At 38.8% G+C, this 23364-nt stretch overlaps 1 protein-coding gene across 2 annotated transcripts in view; it reads right to left on the bottom strand.

Moving 5' to 3' along the window:
- Positions 1-23364, bottom strand: part of FRK (fyn related Src family tyrosine kinase) — a 101670-nt gene that overhangs the window by 42073 nt on the left and 36233 nt on the right. For both annotated transcript variants that reach the window (XM_058671315.1, XM_004580308.2), the window contains exon 2: positions 6718-6839. In XM_058671315.1, the coding sequence (XP_058527298.1) occupies positions 6718-6839 (122 nt within the window). The remainder of the gene's footprint in view (positions 1-6717; positions 6840-23364) is intronic.

The following is a 23364-nucleotide window of genomic DNA, read 5'->3' as shown; positions in this document are numbered from 1 at the left end:
GTTATATCAGAGTGGATCAACAGATGCTGCAAGTCTGGGAATCATGGAAGCTGAGTGGTCTGTGTGAAGACAGTACAGGTCTGTACCCTGTGCCTGGCAGAAATGTAGAGGCACATTAGCTGGTTAGATCCTTTTCCAATTTTGTCTCTATTCTATAAAAGTCCATTACCTAGGGAAAAAAGCTGACCAGTCAAGGTGGTGAGATTGTCTTTCCAACGTAAGTTTGAAACATAGCTGATAGGAGAATTATTTATAATTTTAAGAGCCTTGATATTACAAGTTTCAGAAAACAACAATGGCCTTGCTTATCTTTGTTCCATGTAGACTGCAACATAAAGAGGAGAGTGTTTAAGTGTCTACTGTTTTCATAAAACTAAAAATGATGCATAAAATAGAAGCAATACAAACACTTCTGCTCAAGTTTACACTCAGTTTCAAAATCTCATTTCCACCTACAATGAAAGAACTGTGCACAAATCAATGAATCTGTGACTGTTTAAGTTAGCATGAGGTATACAAACAAGGCCAAGAGAGGGTAAAATCAATATGAGGCCACGCACCTTTCCTTAGGAAATTACCATTGTCTTTATTAATTTAAACTCCCTTCAGGATAAACTTACAAGGCATGCAGCAATATTCCAAAGCTATCTCTATGGTACCACTAGCTTAATCATTCATCATTCAGAAAGTTGCTTCAGATAATTTTGAGTACTTCAAGTATCAAAGCTGCTCCAAACCAAGAAAAATTTCCCCAGCTAAGGGATATCATATAAATATGATATCAAGTAACAATCTTTTTGTAAACAAAGTCCTACCCATGGCACAATACTTTGAATAATGGTAATCAGTTATTTTGAGGGATAAAACATTTATTGGGATCCATAATGTTATTGTTACTTTAAAATTAAATTAAATTTTATTGCCAGAGAGGTACATCTTCTATTCTCAACAAAGAACTTTGCAGGGATCACAAACTGTTATTATAAAAGTCCCATATACTTCAGTCCTATATACTACATGTTCACTGTAATGAATATTTTTATTTGTTCTATTTGAAATAAAGGCAAAGAGACAGAGATCTTCAAAATGACTCCAATAGTCAGGCTGGATCAGGCTCAAAGTCAGGAGACTGGAACTCAATCCAGTTCTCCCACGAGGATGGAAGTACTTGAGCCATGATCTGTTTCCTGATAGGTATCATTAACAGGAAGCTGGAATTGGAAGCAGAGCTGGAACTTAAACACAGGTACTCCAAGGTGAGGTGCAGGTTTCCCAAGTGGCATCTTAACTATTTCACCAAATGCCCACCCTCACTATAATGAAAGTACTCATAGAAAGTACCCAGATAGAAGTCAGTAGAAGGGCTATACAAGAAGTAGTGGCTACCTGTGTGTCTACCTGAAAACATCCTCTGAGGTTTTTTCACTTGACTGCCATTCCTCTCTTGTAAGTCAACTCCTCCTGTATTCCTGAACTCAGTTTAGAGATTTGGCTCCTGCCCCTTCTTATCTCACAGTAAGACACTTATATGCTAATCCCCTCAACTAGGTTGAATTTCGGTACACAATTTCCATTCCAAATGTTTGTTCAAAGAACTGTTATTTATACATGACACTAGGGGAATCAACTGAGTATTGCTGATGAGCTCTTTTGCCTTATGTGTTTAACACAATCATTTCTCAACTATCTTTAATTATTATTTACTCTTAAAAACAGTTTTACTGGGGTCAGTATTGTGGTGTAGTGGGTTAACAGACTGTTCGGGATGCCAGGATCCCATATGGACTACACCTCATGTCCTGGCTGCTTCACTTCCAATCCAACTCCCTTTCTTAGGTAGGAAAGTAGTGGAAGTGCTTTGGCCCCTGCACCTGCAAGGGAGACTCAGATAAAGTTTCAGGCTCCTGACCTAGGGCTGACCCAAGCCTGGCTGCTGCAGCCACTGATGGAGTGAACCAGCAGACAGAAGATCTCTCTCTTTTTTGTCATTCTCTTTGCCTTCCAAACAAGCAATAAACCTCTTCTAAAAAGTTTGCTGAGGATGAATTGGACAATCCCCCTCCTACTCTGCAGGTTTTTATATGTAGCACCTAAAGTGAAATAATAATGTGCAATACATACTCCCTTCTAAAAAATTTACCTGGAGCTCAGGTCTATGCACCTTCCTTAAATTGCACTTTCAAGAACTAAAATATACTTATAGGCTATCCAATATAAAATGAATGCTAATAGGAACAATATTTTTTAAACTAATTCATTGAAACAAACAAATGGGGGCCAGCACTGTGGTGTAGTGGTTTAATTCTCTGCCTGCAGTGGTGGCCTCCCACATGTGCATCAGTTGGAATTTCAGCTGCTTTGTTTCTGATTCAGTTCCTTCTTATGTGCCAGGGAAGGTACAGACAGTGGCCCAAGTGCTAAGATGCCTGTCATTCACAGGGGTCCCAGATGGAGTTCCTGGCTCCTGGCTTCAGCTTGCCCCAGCCAGTCATTGCAGCCACTTGGGGACTGAACCAGCATAAGAAAGTTTCTCTCTGTGTGTTTGTAGCTATCCTTCAAATAAATAAATAAATAAATCTTTAAAAATAGTTGAACCATTTGACAGGCAGTCAGAATTTCACAGTTTTCATCAGAAAAACAATTCACTATCAATGACAAATAACAGTAGAGCAACTGAAACTACCTGTCATGCATCTAATGAAGACAGATTCTCTGGCTACCACATATAATATGTAATATCCAAAAGTGCCACTGTAATTCACAACTAATTAGTGTCTTGCCATTATGAGAAATGTCACGCCCTAACTCTCTTTTCTGATCTACTCAGATCTCACAAGAGCCGACAGCCACACAAAGATCACAACAACCCAATTAGTGCCCACCACAACCTTCGGCTGCTGCCCCCTCAGAGCCCACCCCAACAACAATAAATCATGTTTTATCATGAAGTTCTTCCCTGACAGCTGCAGGCATGATCGCCCAAGGAATAAAGACAATACTTCTAAGGAAAACTCATGTGGGAAAGACAGAGATCGAAAGGGGATATTATTTGCCTTTTTTTTCACAGCACAGCAGTCAGCAAAATTGAGAACCATCAATTCTGACTGATTAGAGACACTTGCACTACAACATAAATCTACGACTGTTATATTTGAAGATCCTTAGTGATAATCAACAGCCAGCAATTGATTGTTTGTTTTAATGTAGATAAATCAAAGAACTTTTTCTTTTCATTTTTCTCCTGTATAGCCTTCTCTCTGGCTAATAAGAAAATGTTCCTTTCACTGGAACATAACAGGATGCATTTGCTTTGTCCCCCAGTGAATACACAGCAATCAGATAATTTGTTTGAAAGACTCTAAATTATTTGACTTCATTGAAAAGGAGTCTATAATCATATGCTAGTCTCCACGCAAGACCTAAAAGCTTCCTAACATCCATAAGCAAGCTCTAGAGTATTCACAGCACATATCAGCCAATATCCTGGTGATTTTGTTCTAAGCCTGCAAAGCTGTTTTTGTTCCATCATATTCTACTTAGTGCTTACAACAGTGACTGTAAGCTGAGCAGTATTCAAAGCTATGACTCACGTAATTTTACCTACAGTTTGTTTTCCTCACAGAAATAGTTTTTAAATTAATCCAAAACATTTAATCTAGCTTTTCGCTAACTAACTAACACCTAACTTGATACATAAATATTGGCTGAGTAAACAAGCATGGGTGCCTTTAAACACAAAATTGTTTTAGAACTCTTATTACTTAGTATAGGAATCTCAAAAAATTCAGTTTTCTTTCCCCAAATCTAATAATCTCACAGAAATCTTTATTTGTGTATAAAGCATTTCATTGTATCACATTTTAACTGTGAATATTGAAAATGTATAAAATACAGAAGTAGTCAAATATAGGATACCATACACATTCAAAGGAAAGCTATGAGGCTTCTAAAAATAATAGTGTAGAAGAATATTCAAGAACATACAAAAATGTTCACAGGAAACTATAAGATAAAAAAAATTAAATGCCTGGGGGGGCAGCGCGGTCATTTAAGTTTCCACCTTTGGCACCAATATCCCACTTGGGCTCCTGGTTTAAGCCATGTCTTCTCTACTTTCGATTCAGCTCCTTGCCTATGCACAGGAACACAGTGGAGGCTGGCCCAATTCTTTAGATCCCTGCACTCATGTGAGAAATCTGAAAGAAGCTCTTGGCTTCAGACGGGCTCATCTCCAGCCTTTGCAGCCATTTGGGGAGTAAATCAGCAGATGGAGGATCTATCACTCTCTCTGCCATTCAATAAATAAATAAAAATTTTAAAAAGCTATCAGGGCAAGTAGGCTCAGGACTTGCTTCAGTGTTGTGCCATAAAAGCTACTAAGATGTTTGGCTGAAAGAGCTGGGCAGTCATAATGAAGTAGACTGGTATTATCTATTGCATGACAACAGTAATAATCCCATAAGGCTTACATCCTTTTGAAAAATAGAGCACATGCTCAAGGGGTTGATAAACATCAGGCACCAACAATACAGAGATCAGAACAGGGCAAGGAGTATCACACCTATAAAGAAACTGGTGAAAAGTGTTTAAGAAAGTCCATTTTAGGGCCAGTCCTGTGGCATATCGTGTAAAACCACTGTCGTCAGTGCCAGTATCCTATATGGGTATTTGGTTCACTTTCAATCCAGCTCCCTACACCTGGAAAGCAGTAGAGGATAGCCCAAGAATTTGGGCCTCCACATCCACATGGTAGACCTGCAAGAAGCTTCTGACTCCTGACTTTGGCTGGCTCAGCTCCAGCTGTTATGGCTATTTGAAAAGTTAACAAGAAAATGGAACATTCTCATTGACTCTCCCTCTCTCTATTTATATTTCCTCCTTTCAATAAATCAGTCTTTAAAAAATGTCATTTTGTAATGCTGTAACAAATACATAAAAACACAGATTTCTGAAAGCAAAGGCATACCTGTGATCCCCTGTAACTCTTATTATTATTTTTTTATTAATGTAGAATAGATTTCATGAATTTGATAGACATGACTCTAAGAATACAATGATAATCTCCAATCTCTATCCTTCCTCTCCTTTTTTCTTTTTATTATTTTTAAGATTGATTTAATTTGGGCCGGGCGGCGTGGCCTAGTGGCTAAAGTCCTTGCCTTGAACGTGCCTGGATCTCATATGGGTGCCAGTTCTAATCCCAGCAGCTCCACTTCCCATCCAGCTCCCTGCTTGTGGCCTGGGAAAGCAGTTGAGGACGGCCCAATGCTTTGGGACCCTGCACCCACGTGGGAGACCCAGAAGAGGTTCCTGGTTCCCGGCTTCCGATCAGTGTAGCACCAGCCATTGCGGCTCACTTGGGGAGTGAAACATAGGATGGAAGATCTTCCCCTCTATCTCTCCTCCTCTGTATATCTGACATTGTAATAAAAATAAATAAATCTTTAAAAAAAAGATTTATTTAATTCACTTGTAAGTCAGAGTTAGAGAGACGGGAAGAGAGAAAGAGGGATAAACAGAAGGAGAGAGAGGGACAGAAAGATCTTCCATCTGCTGGCTTACTCTCCATCAGATAACTGCAATGGCCAGGACTAGGCTGGTTTAAAGCTGGGAGCCAGAAGCTTCTTCCAGGTTTCCCACAGGATTGTAAGACCTCAATGACTTGAGCCATCCTCTACTGTTTCCAGGCTGTTAGTAGGGAGCCAGATCTGAACTGAAGTATCTGGGACTTGAACCAGAGTCCATATTGAGTGCTGGCACCACAGGTAGGGATCAGGGTACCATGCTACTGAGTCAGTCCCTCTTAATTTTTTGTGATAACATACTTTCATTTTATATTCAAAATCACATGCTCGCTTCGGCAGCACATATACTAACATTGGAACGATATTCAAAATCACATAAAGCTCTCTAAGCAAAAGGTAAATAGAGCACTGTTCTGCTAGGCTATAGACAAGGGTTAAGACAACAATCAGATCACAAGATGACCATTTAGCTCAATATTCTCTCTCTCTCATATATATATATTTTTTTTACATATATTTTTGCACACATATTAAGTATATATATATATGTTAGCTACAGCCAATTAGAGAAAAAATATTATATATATTTGGGGGTGGTCTGGCTTATTTCACTAAAGAATGTGAAATGATCTACAGATGCATTTATTTTGTTGCAAAAGATAGTTCTTAAAGAAGTTTGCCAGTTCCTAGTGTTTCTTTTGTTTCTAGGGTAATGTACACACATACTTAGCCTTTAACTGAAAAACAACATCTTACCAAATTGTACATGTCACAGGTTTAATTCGATGCATTAGCATGCTGTGTTTAATGCACTTCTTATTTTCCAAAGACAAGTGAAATCAAAAATAGAAAAAAATGTGTGTATGTGGCAAGCTCAACCTTACAGTGTTACTGTTTCTCATTTTTCATTTTTCTGTAGTAATCCTAGTTATTGTGAAACTGAGAAAATATAGCCGTGTACCTATGTTTCTCGTTTCATACCAGAACAAATATTTTTTACATTGTTTATAGAGACTTCTAGCTAGAGATAGAAATTTCTGGTAATTTTTGTATTTCTGAAGAATTCAGTAGTCTAATTTTGGTGCTAGTGTCAGAAAAGAAATGAGGTAAATTTAAAATTAACGTACAAATGCTTATATCGCAAGTTCATGATTGCAGACTCTCAAATTGAAAAATAATACAATGCCCATACCTGAAAGGGAGAAGTCTCCCTCCTGACTTTCACTTTCTCTGATTAGAAAGGCACCCGTCTGATTTCCTGAATATTTTAGTTGTTTCTCTGCATCTGCTCTTTTGATTGCTCCAAAGAACCACCTAAAAAGAAAAATGTGTAAATTAATTAACCAATCAACAGGCATTTTTTTAAAGGAGAAAGAAGCTTGGCAAGACAGTATTCTAACATCAGATACTTTGATGACTGCCAATATAGGAAAACCTTTGACACGAAAGATGACTCCTGTCAGAATACCTGCAACTCACAGCAAAATACATAAAAGAGTCTGGTACACACTACACATCCCTTCCACCCCTAGGGTTCTGTCTGAGAGTTATGTGCCCTCACTGTCAAAATCAAAGCTGCAAGGCTACCAGTGTGGGCTCTGCTCCTCATGCCCCCCACCTGTCCGCTGCCTCATCCAACACCTCCTAGGCATTAGCAGGCAAATATCTCAATCATAGAATGCATGTACTCCATATTAAAGTGTGAATAACTTAAATGTAGTTCTCTAGACATTAATTACTTTCTTCTACCACCCACATTATTAAGGAACCATGACATTGTACTATGAGTTTGAATGTGTAGAACAGCTTTATTAATATAAAAACTGTAATCCACAAAGAGAATATGTCAAAAGTAACTATCTAGTCCTGCCCAGGAAGTGTCTTCACAGCACCACCTCCACCTCTTCTCTTCACCCTGTTAACCTTATCATTCTCAAATTGAACATACACAACTTAGTGAATGTGAACAATCTTAACCTGGAATTATAAATCTGTAATGCCAAAGCTAGTCTAAAATGCACATCAAATTGGTGGGAATCAATGTGATTTTATGTAAAGTAGCATAGAACTTTTCTCACCAGTGATCACCATTATAGACTTATGTGAAACACTGATGTTTCCAAGTATCATCTTTAAAAATATAAACACCTCAAGAGAGAAAAAGGCAAAATAGAAGGAAGAAACACAGGTTAGGAGAGGAAGCTAAAGCTATCAAAAGTTAGCCTAAACTTGATTCATCAAAGTACTGATCATATATCAATATTAAAGTGTTCAATCAAAATAAAATATAGAAATCTTCATAAGAATTATAATTTATCTAACAAGTTAATGTTCTAATTCTTATTATCTACAAGAATAAGTATTCCATTATATAGTTTTATACTGTGATAGATGATGAATTTGGGGGAATATGAGTACACTAAGAGTGACTGGAAGTTGGGAGAAGAACAGAAACAAAGGAGACATTAAAATTAAATACATTCTAAAAATTTAAAGCATCTGCCTGCCATTTTATTAATGATCAAATGATAAATTATCATGCTTTACCCTTACCTACCCTTTACCTTTTAAAGATTTTTTTATTTACTTGAAAGTCAGAGTGACAGAGACCGAGAAAAACAGTGGTTTCTTCCAACCATTCGTTCACTCTCAACATAGCTAGGTTCAGGTCAAGCCAAAACCAGGCACTCAAAACTTTATCCAGATCTTTCACGAGAGTAGCAGGGTTCTAGATACTTGGCACATCACCGAATGCTTTCCTAGCAGCATCAGCAGAACCGGATTGTCTAGAATTCAACTGGCTCTCAATAAGCAATGCAGGCATTGCAAGTGGCGGTTTAACTCCCTGTGCAACAAGACCACCCTCGTATCTCTTTCACTTTATTAGTTATGATAATACAGGTCATGTTGGGGCAATGAAAATTCCAAAACTCCAAAAGCCTTAGAAGTTTAGGACAACAGAATTCTTTTTTTTTCTCTCTCTCTCACCTGCATGTTTACTAAACTCTGCTCCATGTGTGCTCACTGAAGGAGTTTCTATGCTCATGCTCCAAGATTACCAAGCCAGGATGGAAAAATGTTCTGATTTCCAGAACCTCTGTTCAAAACTTTTACTTAGTATTGTACCCATTGACAAATAAATTGCACCAATCGGACCTAACTGCAAAGAGAACAGAAAGTTCAATCATTTCCCAAAAGATAGAAAGCATTTGCTTGACCACATTAATGACTATCATACTGGTGCAATGCCAAGGGCAAAATTGATATCCAACATACAAATTAGAAGTGAATAGATGAAGTATTCAATAAACAATAGTATGAGGCCAGCAATGTGGTACATCAGGTTGTCACTGCCTGAGAAACCAGCATCTCATATCACATGTAGATTCAAGTTATAGCTGCTCCACTTCCAATTCAGTTTCTTATTAATGTCCCTGAGAAGTAGGGAAACTGGATGACTCAAGTACTTGGGGTCCTTGCTGTCAACATGGGAGACCTGGATGGAATTCCTAGCAACTTGTGCCAGCCTGGCCCAGTGCAAGCCTTTGGAGCTACTTGGAGAGTGAACCAACATATAGAACCCCTTCTCTCCTCTACTGTCCCTCTTCCACAAAAATACATTTTTTAAAAATGCTAATTTATAAAAGATGTTATTCAGTAAAATATTGGGGCATATTTTAATGCTCAATTAGAGATATATCATAGCAAAACAGATGCATAAGTTTAGCTATAAGATAAAATAGAATACTACACAAAAGTTAAATATATGGTCAAGGACAAAAGAAAGTCAAAAATACTATATACTATATCATTTTAATATTCCTTTTTAAAATTTAAGTAAATACAATTTAAAACCATAAACATTTCATGGATACATGCATATCTAGTGATAGCTAATAGTTAAAATATTCTAGCCTTGCTTTAATTCCAGAAACAGCTGTCACGGGGTGCGACCAAGATCACACCAGATATAGCTAAGGTTTTATTAAGGAGTCTTTTTTAACCAAGCTTGGAGACAACAGAACATACTAAAATAACAGATCACAAGTCCAATCAAAGCCATACACAGGGACCATGCTCAGGGGATTACCTGTCCTGGATCAGCAAAGAGTCAAGATGCCAGAGTAACGAAACACCTGACCAGAAAGAGAGAGAGAGTGAGCCCCAGCTTCACAGGCCTTTTAAAGGGGCTTGTGAGGGCAGCAGTTACACAACACAGCAATACCATCTCTTCTCAGGTGATAGGTGAGTCACAGGTGGGCAGGAGCGAATACCTAAGTGTTGTGAGTCAAGGAGTTAATTGGCGCTCATTGGGATGAGCAGGAACAGGAACTGGGCTTGTAGCTAAAACGGCTAATTGGACTCATCTGCATCCAACATCCCGGCCGATTTAGGATGTGGGGGGAAGAGTATAAAAGGAGAGGTGAAGGGGCAATCACTGGCTGCACTCCATAACACAAATATTTCAAGTAAGAAAATATAATGTTTCAGATATATTGATCAACACAAGGTATTTTTCAGATTCAAAGTGTATGGATTACACATGAATATTACATGTTTTGATCAAACATAAATACATAAACCTTTACAAGAATTACAATTTAGGGCCCGGTGCGGTAGCATAGTGGTTAAAGTCCTTGCCTTGTATGCGCTGGGATCCCATATGGGTGCTGGTTAGCTCCCTGTTTGTGGCCTGGGAAAGCAATCTAGGGCAGCCCAAAGCCTTGGGACCCTGAACCCATGCTGGAGACCTGGAAGAGCTCCTGGCTCCTGGCTTCGGATTGGTACGGTACCGGCCATTGCGCTCACTTGGAAAGTGAATCATCGGATGGAAGATCTTTCTCTCTGTCTCCTCCTCTCTCTGTATCCGCCTTTCCAATAAAAATAAATAAATCTTTAAAAAAAAGAATCAGAATTTATTGAGTGAATTAAAATTTTAAAATTATATGTCCTACTTCTCATTATTCTCAAGAATAAATACTCTATAAATATATGCACATATACTATATTTCTTTTTTGGAAAATCAGGTCTGTAAATGATGTATTACCTCTTGTAAATCTAATGATAAAAGATAAATCAATGTTATTACATTTATGTAGGAACTCTATAACATTTAAAAATCTTTTTATGTCTCAACAACTTTGGATTTCGCTTAATAGACCGTTGCAATTGCTTTTCCAGGCAAATCATGCCAATACTGATTCCATTTTAGTGACGAAATGGATATAAATATTTAACAGAATGTATCAACTCACTGAATACCTGGAATTTTACTTGGCTGAGCTCCTACCAGGAAGTGAAGAATATAAATTAAAACAAAAATGTTTTCTGAATGCAGTGGCGTTAAACTGCCATTCTTCACATTCAAAGATGATGCAGTTGCTGTAGATTGCAATCTCCAGAGCCAGTACTGCTGTAGAAACTAATGGGTAAAAAACAGCTCGGTCCACCTTTTGCACATGTGAAATTTTTTCCTTATCCTGTGGTTTGAGCTACTGGCAATACTGTCATTGTCATCCGTGCTACCTTTGAATATTCCCTACTTGTGCCACTCTAGAATAATACCAACACCTCAGGCCTGTCTGTTCATTTTCAAACCTCCTCATGAAAATGTCATATGACTCAGTGATCCTCAAAGTATAGACCCTAAACTAGGAACATCAAAAAACTAGATAGAAAGAGATATTCTTCTACCTTCTCTTGCCCTCCTCAAGTAAAATCTCTGGAAAGAAACGGACCAGCAATCTGAGTTGTGATAAGCCCCCAGGTGAATCTGAACCAGGTTAATATTCAGAAATTATAAATATACACATGAGAACTATGAATAACCTAACATTTAGTATTTACATCTGAAAATCCCACACAATACACAAATGCATTTTATCATCAAAATTTAGAAAAAACAATCTTTATTGCAATGCTTTATCATGCTATGAAAGACATCCTGGTTAATAATAACCAAGAAAGAGAAGAAATCCAGGATGACCTTAGAGAAAGAAATGCTTGAGTTAGGTAAAAACAGAACAAAAAATATAATGCCCATTTGGGATGAAAGCAATGTGACTTACGTCTAACATCTATTTTGCAAACATTCTCCTGTGTCTATTGTGTACAAATCCTGTTGTATCAGTACAGTATGATCTGTAAAGCACTGCTGTATCAAAAATGCAAACTGGAAAAGTATCACAATATAATCCTACTGATACTTTAAAAACCAGCAACCAAAAATTCTGTGCTTACTTCTCCAGAGGTTAATGAAGAATGACTCTTGCAATAACATTTTTGATTTTATATGCTGAGTTCTTCTGTATAGTTTGAAGTTTTACAATAAGATACCTGCAAACCACTTCACAAGTTATTTAAGTACGAAAAGACAAGAAGGTTGATTTAAAATATGCTATAAAAACCTACATGTTGTAAAAATCAAGACATGAAATTTTAGACATAATAAATACAAGAAAAATCACAAAGCAACAGGAAAAAAGTGATTACAATTGAGCCATGAAGTAGATAGGAACATAATACCAGAATTCCATATCTAAACGATCAAAGCGATGTATACCCAAACCACACCAGAAGATAGAGCAGAAAAAAAGTAAGCGCTATAGCATCTCACTGAGAATTTTTTTAAATTATTTTTTTGGTTTTTCTTAAAGATTTATTTATTTTTATTACAAAGTCAGATATACAGAGGAGGAGAGACAGAGAGGAAGGTCTTCCGTCCAATAATTCACTCCCCAAGTGACCGCAATGGCTGGTGCTGCGCGGATCCGATGCTGGGAACCAGGAACCTCTTCCCGGTAGGTCTCCCACGCGGGTGCAGGGTCCCAAAGCTTTGGGCCATCCTCGACTGTTTTCCCAGTCCACAAGCAGGGAGCTGGATAGGAAGTGGAGCTGCTGGGATCGGAACCGGCGCCAATATTGGATCCCGGCACATTCAAGGCGGGGACTTTAGCCACTATGCCGCGCCGCCCGGCCCTTATTGAGAATTATTTTAACCTCTCTGTGCCTTGATTCTGTTTTTAGGTTTTCTCCCTTGTCAGAGAAAATAATGACTCAGCCTTGTTCTGAGTTTAAGTAAAATATTTGTGTGAGTATACTCATGATCAAAAAAGAATACCTAAATAACTACGGGCCAGCACCTTGGTTCGACTGGATAATCCTTCACTTACGAATGGCAATCCCAGCTATCCACTCCCCATCCAGCTCTTTGCTTGTGTCTGGGAAAGAAATAGAGAATGGCCCAAAGCCTTAGGATCCTGCACTTGTGTGACAAACCTGGGAGAAGCTCCTGGCTCCTGGCTTTGGATCAGTTCAGCTCTGACCATTTTGGCCATTTGGGGAGTAAATCAAAGGATGGAAGATCTTACTTTGTCTCTCTTTGTAAGTCTGCTTTTCCAGATAAATAAATAAATAAAATTTTAAAAAGTAATACCTACTTGAAGAGAACAAATTGAATAAAAAATAAACTTCGCTCCAGGCATGATGGATTAGAGGTCACAATGAGGGAATATGTGTTCATGATCTTATTTCTCTGTATTTGTACTGAAAATTTTGCCCAGTGACTTTCTGTTCTACTTGTCATTCTTGATCAGGACAACCTGCCACCAGGTGGCAGTGGGCAATTTTTCTAATCTAAAAGACAAGCAAAAACTTGAGTAGCTAGCAGGAGAGTCATTTTACAGAAAGGACAATATGAGCCTTTTAGAAAAACAACAGAACGGATGCAGTGTCACTAGATTTCAACATTTATATACTTTAAATGCCAATAAACACTCATAGAAGTCACTATGTAAATACATGTGGTGTGTCCATTAATATTTTATCATATGGTTTTATTAGACTCTTATTTTACCTCAATTACTGTCACAAAGAACAAACCTACATAATCCATAATTACAATATGATGGAGATTATTTCCTTCTACACTTTTTAAATGGAGTCAACTTACCTAATGAGGGAGCTTTTTTTTTTTTTTAAAGATTTTATTATTATTGGAAAGCCAGATATACAGAGAGGAGGAGAGACAGAGAGGAAGATCCTCCATCCGATGGTTCACTCCCCAAGTGAGCCGCAACGGGCCGGTGCGCGCCGATCAGAAGCCGGGAACCAGGAAACTCTTCCTGAGTCTCCCACGCGGGTGAAGAGTCCCAAAGCATTGGGCCATCCTCGACTGCTTTCCCAGGCCACAAGCAGAGAGCTGGATGGGAAGTGGAGCTGCCGGGATTAGAACTGGCGCCCATATGGGATCCCGGCGCTTTCAAGGTGAGGACTTTAGCCGCTAGGCCACACCGCCGGGCCCATGAGGGAGCTTTTTTAAATTCACTTTATTTATTTGAAAGGCAAACAGACAGATTTCTCATTCATTGACTGGGCCAGACTGGAGCCAGGAGCAGGGAACTCCACTCAGCTCTCCCATATGGGAGTCAAGGACCAATGTATTTGACATCACCTACTGCTAACCAGGATGTGCACCTGTAGAAAGCTGAAACGATGAGCAAAGTTCAAGCCCAGACTCCACTGAAATATAGGCTCTGTGGTACAGGATGCAGGAATAACAGGAGCCAGGCAACCTGTGCACCAACACCATTCCCTTCTATACTTTTTAAAGAGAAAGATCTATGCTTAAGTAACTACAGCCTAAGATTTACAAAAATCAATATAATTTATTTTCCTATTTTCTTTTTAAAACGAAAGCAATTGGTCTTCAACTACTAAAGTTATATTGTGGGTGGAAAAAAAGGATTTTATAACAGTTCCCCAAATTTTTATCCTCCCAAAAAAAAGCAAAAAGGAAAGAGTATTTATTAACTTGGCAATGTTTACCTATGCAAAAGCAAAAAGGAGAAGCTTCTCACATGAGAGACTAGGGATACCATTCTTGTTACCATATGTTACAATGCATTTTAAAAAGTATTGTTACACTTAAAAGGGCTAACATGTAGTTGCAATTTCCTCCTCCTTCCTGGAATGAGGATAGGATGAGTCTCTAAAAAGTGTACAAGAGCTTGCTTCTGGTCAGAAGGTACTTTTACTAGGACACAAGTGCCATCCCACCCTTCTGAGCTTTCAGGTTATCATGAGAATAGAAGTTACCAGTAACATCCTTTTGATGCTTGTTTGTTTGTTTGTTTGTTTGTTTTATCATGAACAATCTAGACAGGATCACCAATCTGACCTGATGTTCTGGTAGACTTTTGTCCTTGCCTTCTTGTTGATAGTTGTTCCATTCACTGAGTTGGGCTTAAAAGACACCATTCCATCATTTTCTCTGGTTTTCTTCCCTTGCAGGTCCCCCTCCTGATGCTGCAGCAGGAGTTTCTATCTTTAATAAATCTCTCTTTGCTCACTGAAATTGTCCACATGAAACTTCTTCTTTCATGTGTTCATTCTCCCATAACAACACCGTCCTTGCCAGTGTGGCTTGACAGCATCAGTGGCATTGACATTAGAGACATCTCTAGTTTTCAAGGTACACTCATAATTACATTGAGTTGCTCATTAGCCTCATTACTGTTGCAGTTGTACCTGACTTGCCTGCACCCATCTGAGTTTTAGCAGCAGTGACAAGAAACTCTTTCTGTTCAGGTAATCAGGTTTCTGCTCAGGCTCATAAGCCTCTTGGCTTACCATGGGTTAGCTCTGCCTCTCTTTTGCCACTCATTCAGAATGACAGTAAGGACAGAGGGGACACAGTGCTCATCCCTTTTGCCCAGCATGATCTTTGTTTAATTCATCATCACCACCTGGGTTATGGCACTATTATAATATCTCTTCTTTTTAACATTGATATCTGAGGCTGACTGATCATAAGGAAGGAGCCAAACATGGTTGCTGTAAGTCCTGCACCCCTTGTTATCTCAGTCTCTCTGCTTCATTCCCATCAACACAACATTTATTATCTAAAACATGGTTGCTGGTTTGGCTTTATTGCTGCATAAAATAACGATTCTGGAATTCAGACCCTCTACCATGTGATTTTAGTTATTTCTTCAACGTTTTGTTCCTAATATCAACTTTCTACTCCAATTTAGTTTTTACTGCTACTTACAGTGACACTGCTTAAATTCATCTGCTCGACACTCCTACAGTATTCAGTGACTGCCCTTCCAGTTTGACATACAGCTCACAAAAGGTGGTGCCACATTTTGAATTGATAGATGGACTTTAGGATCTTTGTGTTCATTGTTGTGTAGAGAACGCCAACACAAGGGCTCACAGATAACTTCATGTATTTCTGGCATATGGCACCAACCATACGCCTTTTAGAGCCAATAAATTAATAATTATTGTTCAAAAAATCAATACTTTGTATTTTGATGTGGGTATTTTATATAGTCTTTGGTTCATAGGGAACACGGAACTTTAGATAACACTTGTGTTTCGTATAAGCTTTTATTTGTGCTTATACAATCTTGCCAGTATAAAGTGCTTATGGGAGAGGTCTTATCTGCTCTAGGCCAGTTGTAGCAAGTTTCTAATGTTGATTGGTCTTTAACCACAGATTCTGATCTAAACCCCTCACTTTCCCCAAAAAATACCTGCATATGAATGCAAAGATAAGAAATGAGACTGACTTTCAGAAGCACACCAGGGCTCCAATGTTGTGATAAAGTGACAAGATCACTTTAGTTTACTGCCTGAGGCAGGACTCAGTCACATAGGAATCAGGAAGCTTCCTGCTTGAGTCATTTGATAAACTTTCTTGTCTCTGTTGTTAATGTTTATGTTCCTCATAAAAGGGGAATTTTGAAGGAACTTCTTTAAGAGAGGAAGTAAGGTGAGTAACTTGGATTTCTCACTGGGTGAGGTGCCTGAGTGTTGAAGAACTGAGTTACAGCCTGAACTCAGAAGAATGTCTGTTTGACCTAAACTCACTTCCCTGAGGGCTGTAATCAAAAACACACAACTCTTAATATTATGGGGTTTAGCCAGTGATAGCCAGCACCCATTGACAGTTGGCAAATGAAATGTGACTGTGTCCCCTACCCTCTGTCCTGAAGGTGGGTCCTAACAGCAATGGAATGTTAATTCCATCCTCAACCACCTCCCCCACCTCCGGCCATCCCTCACCCCCACGCCAGCACCACCTAGCTATTCGCTCCTGCCCACCTGTGACTCTCCTATCATCTGAGAAGGGATGGCATTGCATTGTTGTTTAACCACTCCTCTCACAAGCCCCTTTTAAAAGGCCTGTGAAGCTGGGGCTCACTCTCTCTTTCTAGTCAGGTGCTTCCATTACTCTGGCACCTTGACTCTTGGCTGACCCAGGACAGGTAATCCCCTGAGCATGGTCTCTGTGTACTGCTTAGATGGGACAATGGATGTAATAATATTGCTTCTGGTTTGTGTGCTGTTAGGAGTTCCAGGAGAGGTAAGGCCTAGCAGTGGTGGAGTGTGGGCAGAGAAGCCAGGGAAAGGTGGATGTCTGCAGCTTTGTGTGTCCAGGTTATTTGTTGCATGTCTCTTAGGATAACTTATATTGTTTGGGAAGCTGGGACATAGGTCTTGAGCTTAATGGATGGACTTAAGGGTAATGACCATTTGTTGCTTTTGGGATTATGTTTGGTTGGATTATGTTTGGATGGATTATGATTGGTTGGATTGCCATAAGGACTTGTGATTTGCTATTTCTAGTATGCTCTATTATCACCAAACTTGGTTAATAAAGACTCCTTAAAAAACCTTAAACATGTCTCATGTGATCTCGCTCACACCCCATAATATTCACACAGAAGAACACTACTAGGTAAAGGAATGCTACAGAGTTGAGACTGACATTAATTACAAAACACCGTTTCATTTTTCATAACCATTCCCTATATTGTGTAAAAGAAATGGAAGCCAATATTGACATTTCTTTTAAAATGAAAAACAAAAAGTATACATATATAATGAAGTTTTCAATAATCAAACATGAAATAAAAAGGCAACATTTAACCCAGCTGCTTTTTTTGTACAATATTTGTGGTAAAGAGAAAAAAAATCATTTAGAGTTGATAACATTAACCATTAAAAAGCTTCAACCTTTGTCACACCCTACAAAACCAAATGTAATCAATCTTACAATGCCTGGGAAATATCCTGCTTCACAAAATTAATAAATGTTCATTTCTACTGTTTATATAAATAAGCTTTTGGGTAGTAGTGAGCAGATAGGACCCTAACTTCAGAAGTCATAAGTCTACTTGGTTTCCTACCCCAGCCTCCAAAATACAGTCTTCTTTCACAAAATATTCCATTTGTCACTGAAAAAAGAACAATAAAAGAATTTTTTAGCTTATTTAATTTCAAAGCATTTTAATTTCTGATATCATGAACAATATTCTCATTTGACACTAAGCACTCAGAATGTTCTTTAAAAATTCACAAAACAATCTGTTCATTATGAATAATCTTTATGAAATAAACATGCCAAACTATCGAGTTCAGCAGCTGGTGGTCATTCCAGGTGTCTCCTACAAGTGAGATAACAATGCCACACTCTGGACTTGGTGACAACCTCTACATTCCCTGGATTCAGGTCTTACAAATTAAATAAGGAAACATCAGCCCCACCCCCCTTTTTAAAATCTATTCCAAAGATGATATTCTAAACATTTTAAACCTAGCATAGTATATGCAACCCACAAAGCACAGACTCTGGCTAAGTTTCAGCTGTGGTACCTCTCATTGTAACACTCAGCGATGAGCTATGTTATCACTTAGGTTATAATTTTTTTTATTCCTAATAAAATGAAACGTTTTGAAGGCATCCTAGAGGGTAATCATTATTTAACTTTCTACATCCTATAATGTGTTGAAATATGTAGCATTAATTTTATACTATAAGGACAAAAGATTTTTAAAAATTGTATTACTTTACCTTTGAGAATATTGGGTATCAAAGGAGAGATAAAAGACCACTTTCATTGAGTAATAAATAGAAAACAAAGTGGCAAAACAGTGATACAAAAGGACACTGAATTACCAAGGATATACGGTCAGATAAATTAACCATGAGCTATAGCAAAAATGGAAGACATTTTTTTAAAGAAAATATTTTTACACTTTAAAAAGAGTTGAAAGAGCCAATCCCACCCACCAAAACAAAACAAAAAAAAAAAAGGTAAGGATAAGGACATTCATGTTGCAGGTGAAGATCTCAATCAAGCGTCTGTGAGCAAACTGATTTATTGGACAATGATGACAGGGGGAAGGATGAAATGCAGATACTAGATGTCACAGATAATTTTATGTGGGAACTACGAACTTGATGAAAAATGTAAGTTTTCAGCAAAAGTTGAAAAACATTAGAAAGAACAAATATTCCAAATATTTAAGAGAACAGGGAAGTTTTTAGTTCAAGCTTATCAGTAAGATAACATGAAAATGTATTTTCTTCTAAAAATCAGTTTAATGAACAAATTCAATGATGAAGGTGTAGAAGCTAGAAACAAGGAAGAGTTCATCAGTGGGTATACAAGAACAGAAACTCAGTAGAACTTTAAAGCCAAAAAAAACCAAAAGTTCATGAGGCTGCAAGGGCAAATGTACTTTAATGAGTATATGTGCTTTTCTTGGGGAAGAATATACTTTTGGGGGGCCAGGGCTGTTGCTTAGCAGATAAAGCCACTTCCTGTGGTGCCAGCATCCCATATGGGTACCTGTGCAAGTTCTGGCCATACCACTTTCAACCCAGCTCCTTTCTTTCTTTTTTTTTTTTATTAAATTTATTCATTAATTACATTGTGTTGTAATTACATAGAATCTGGGATTCTCCCCCCCCCCACCCTCCCCCCATGGAACCCAGCTCCTTTCTAAGATGGCTGGGAAAGCAGCAGAAGATGGTCAAGGTGTTTGGGCCCCTGTGAGCAACACAGAAGAAGCTCCTGAATTCTACCTTCCACAGGTCCAGCTCCAAACATTGCAGTCATCTGAAGAGCTGACCAGCAGGTATTTCTCTCTTTCTCCTCTCTCTTTCTCTCTCTTTCTCTCCCCTCCACCCATCTTTCTCTCTTTAAAACTCTGCATTTCAAATAAAAAAATAATCTTTTTAAAAAGAGAATAAATAGAGCTGTGAAGAACAATCATACATAATTTTTGAGAGGAGCAGAAAAATGAGGATCCTAATCTGTTCTGTGACTGAAGCCCATATCTATACTTCTGGACTAAAGATGGCCAAGTACTAGTATCATTTGCTTTTAGCTAAGAAATAAGCAATGTCTATCAGTCTCAGTGATTTCTATCACTAATGTGTACAGAAATGGAAAACACCAGAAGCTACAAATATTCTCCTTGGGGGGCTATGTTCTTTAACCAAGCAAAAGGGAGGCATTTGTTTACCAATAAGAATAACATTTTATGAAAACAGTTATGCATAGAATCATGTTTTCTGTGATAATGAAATACTTAAGTAAAGTTTGTTCATAGACATCTCTTAAATTTAAATAAAATCTAAATCTTTAAATGAAATTCTTTTTCTCTTTGCAAATGGCCATTGCCAATTCATTACACAGAGATTCGTGCATGATTGTGGTGTGGGTGTGGTACAGCTGTAGTCAACATAGCTTCATAAATAAATGTAGGTGTGGGTATGAGGTAGCTACAGCCATCATAGCTTTACACATGTATAAAGTCCCACGGATCTTTAGGGACTTCAATGAAGCAGGTGCCTCCAAGCAGTGAAACATAAGAATCCATTAAAGATCAGAACAGTAAATGGGGTCCGTTTGACTCTTTTGTCTTTCCCTCTCTTCCTCTCTGGCACTCTCCCTCTCTCCCTCAGTAATTTGTACCAATGTGTCAGACAATAAACATAGCTATCATTAATACTCACCAATAATGTCAGCACTAATAATTGAAAGTTTGTAACCCACATAAATGGCATCTAGTAGAATTTGAAACAATAAAAACTGAACACATCGACAAAGTATCTTACTCTTGTCCAAAGGAAAGTTGGAGGCAGTGCCAGAAAGCACACCTTTTGTTTTCAGTATCAACTAGCTATTTGTCAGGAAACAAAAGGAAGGCTCTGCCAGCACTGCTGGACTTCTCTAAAATCTGAAAATTTTCTGCTTGGTTTGTTTAGAGTTAGGAGGAAATGGCAGTTGCACAATCTATTACAACCTCACTCCTCAAGGCTGGCATGGGGGGAAATGTGAGAATAGAAGCTCTACCTTCCCATCCCTCAATACCTCTGAGGACTCAGGGGCTCAGTTTTCAAGTTCCAGTCTGTGGGATTGGGCATTTGGCCAAAAGTTAAGGCATCTTGGGAATGCTAGCATCCCATATTTATTGGAGTACCTGGGATCCAGCCTCAGCTCCGCTGCTAGTTATAAGCTTTATATGAATGCACAGCCTGGGAGGTAAAAGATCAAAGTTAATGTTCTAGGGTTTCCATAATGAATAGAGGGAAACTTAGTTGGGTCCTGTCTTTGATCTGGTCCAACTCCAATATTGAGGGCATATGAGAAATAAATCTGACTCCACCTGCATTTAGATCAAAGAAAAATAAAATAAAAATAAAAGCTTCTGAAGATTGTCCAGCAAGAGTGTGTTCAGGCACATGGCAGTGGAAGGTGGAAGGTAGAATTCAGGAGCCTCTGGGTTCCCAAGAGCAGCAGGGACTTCCGAGGCAGGTAACCCAGGGCCACATTTCCAGAAGCACATCCATGTTTTTCATAGGCAGGAACTTCGTCTCACGTCTGCTGCTAGGTCCTGAGCACTTCTACCATAGCCCAGCTCACACCTTTGTTCCCTAGGGTCCACTTTGCTCCCTACTGTCCAATGCTGGACTCCACTCCCTTACATTCAACTCATCTAAAAGGTTACTAATGCAATCCAAATGTTGTATAAAGTTTGCACAAAGCCTTAATATAATCCAGAGTACAAAACAAGTTCAAATACATAACAGAAACTTGCTTATAGATATTTAGCATTCTTTCCCCTGAAGAGGGAATTGCCTGCCACACCCAATTTTTCCCCCTTGGAACTAACACATCACTTTTTCCTCTTTCTTCTTTGTCATACTTTCACAACAAAATTTCTCCATGTTCTTGTATGCAAAGGTGCCGGAGTCCAGCTCCAGCCGAGAGTTCGGAGCTCGAGAAGGGTGCGTGAGATAGGCGTAGAAAGAAGAGAGAAAGAAAGGAGAGACGGACCACTAGGATTCCTTGATGATTGTGGACCTTGCAAGAAAGCTGTCCGCTTTATTTATACAGAAGCAGTACAAAGTTTTCTTTTAGGGGCATTTTGACATAGCTTCAGGGGGGCACAATTTACAACTTCTTGAGAAATGATTGAGGAAGGGTCCCACATTCCTTGCTTATCTTGGTTTGCCAGTCTTCATCCGCTCTCCTCAGGTCTGGGCTCTAACCTTGGCGCCACCTGTGACAACCAGGCCCCTACCTTGAATTATGTATGGGTTAGTAAGTCCGGGGTCTTGGTCTATGGGGATTACGGGCCATTGGCACTAAAGGCCATTAGGTCAGCAAGCTCACACAGTTTGTTATCTGAACAAGTAAAGCAAGAGTTATAACGGCGGAAAGAATTGTAATTAGCAATGAGCCAAGTTTACTCCATTTAAGTTTCAATTCTACAATGGACAAGTGAGTGTTTCCAAAGATAATTCTACAAATTGTTTCACCTTAAGACAGGGCATTATCCATTCCAACATTGCAGCCAAGAATTTCTCAGTAGGCAACACATCTTATTCAGTAATACATTCTTGCTACAATTCTTATTCTACAACTTAACCATCACTTAATGTGAGGAATACATCAAAAGAGAAAAAAAAAAACAAAGATCTGAGACAAAAGGTTTCAAACATTAAGTTCCTCTACAACTGCAGGTTCTACAACCTCATAAGTGATCAAACAATAATCAAAAGTATATCTTTGTGATGTTAGTGAAATCAGCCTATATTTCCTCTAGTTAGAAATTATGAAAGCAGCTGAAGCAACTACATTTTCTATGTTCTAAAGAGTTGCAAGGACAGGCTAACCCTTAAGGTCACAGTAACTATATTTTTTGCCTTAGCAGGATAGCCTTTAGAGTCCCAGTAACAGGATAGCCTTTAGGGTCACAGTAACAAGATAACTTTTAGGGTCCCAGTAACAAGATAGCTTTTAGGGTCCCAGTAGCTATATTTTTTGTCATGGCAGTTTTAACCCATACTCCCATCATTTCCATTAGTTTGTAAAATTCTTATCAAGCCATTTCCCAGAAAGCATGCTAAATGTCCAGGCCAGATTTTATGGCAATGGGTAGGTACACAATAAGGTGTCTGGAAACAGCATGGGCTTGATTGTACTCCTGTGTGCAGTTAAAGGCCCACTCACCAAGACATTATCAGTAACATTAACTCTCAAGCTGATATTATTTGCCAAAGCCATCTCACAGGGGCAAACAATGCCTCAATAGATTACAGGATTCTTAGCGGGGTGCTTGAGTGTCCATGCAAAAGGGTGGTGAGACTGCATCAAGGTGGTCAGAGAGAAATCCGCCGGGCCCTGCCAAACAGCTGGAAGCTCCCTGGGCCCTGCCATGCAGGGAGCTGTTCTCTTCACACCTTTGTGTCATTCACACCTACTGCACGGACCCTGGCACAAAGGAGTACAGTGCTCTACCCAATCATCACCCCTCTCCCCCCAAAAAAAATTCAGAGAAGGCTCAATCACATGGTAGCCAGGCAGCAAAACAGCACATTCATCATTAAGTGGTGACTTCTTATAAAGCCACCAACCATGAGTATATTATAACAACCTAACCAAAAAATTTCTTTCTCAAAGGCTCCACCTTCAGATACTATAATTGGATCGTATTTCTCCCATTCCATTAACCATTAGCAAAAACTTA

This window comes from Ochotona princeps, chromosome 1, assembly GCF_030435755.1.
Source record: "Ochotona princeps isolate mOchPri1 chromosome 1, mOchPri1.hap1, whole genome shotgun sequence".
NCBI lineage: Eukaryota > Metazoa > Chordata > Mammalia > Lagomorpha > Ochotonidae > Ochotona > Ochotona princeps.
Note: the sequence above shows the minus strand (reverse complement) of the source record. Positions and strands in the feature narration are given on the sequence as shown.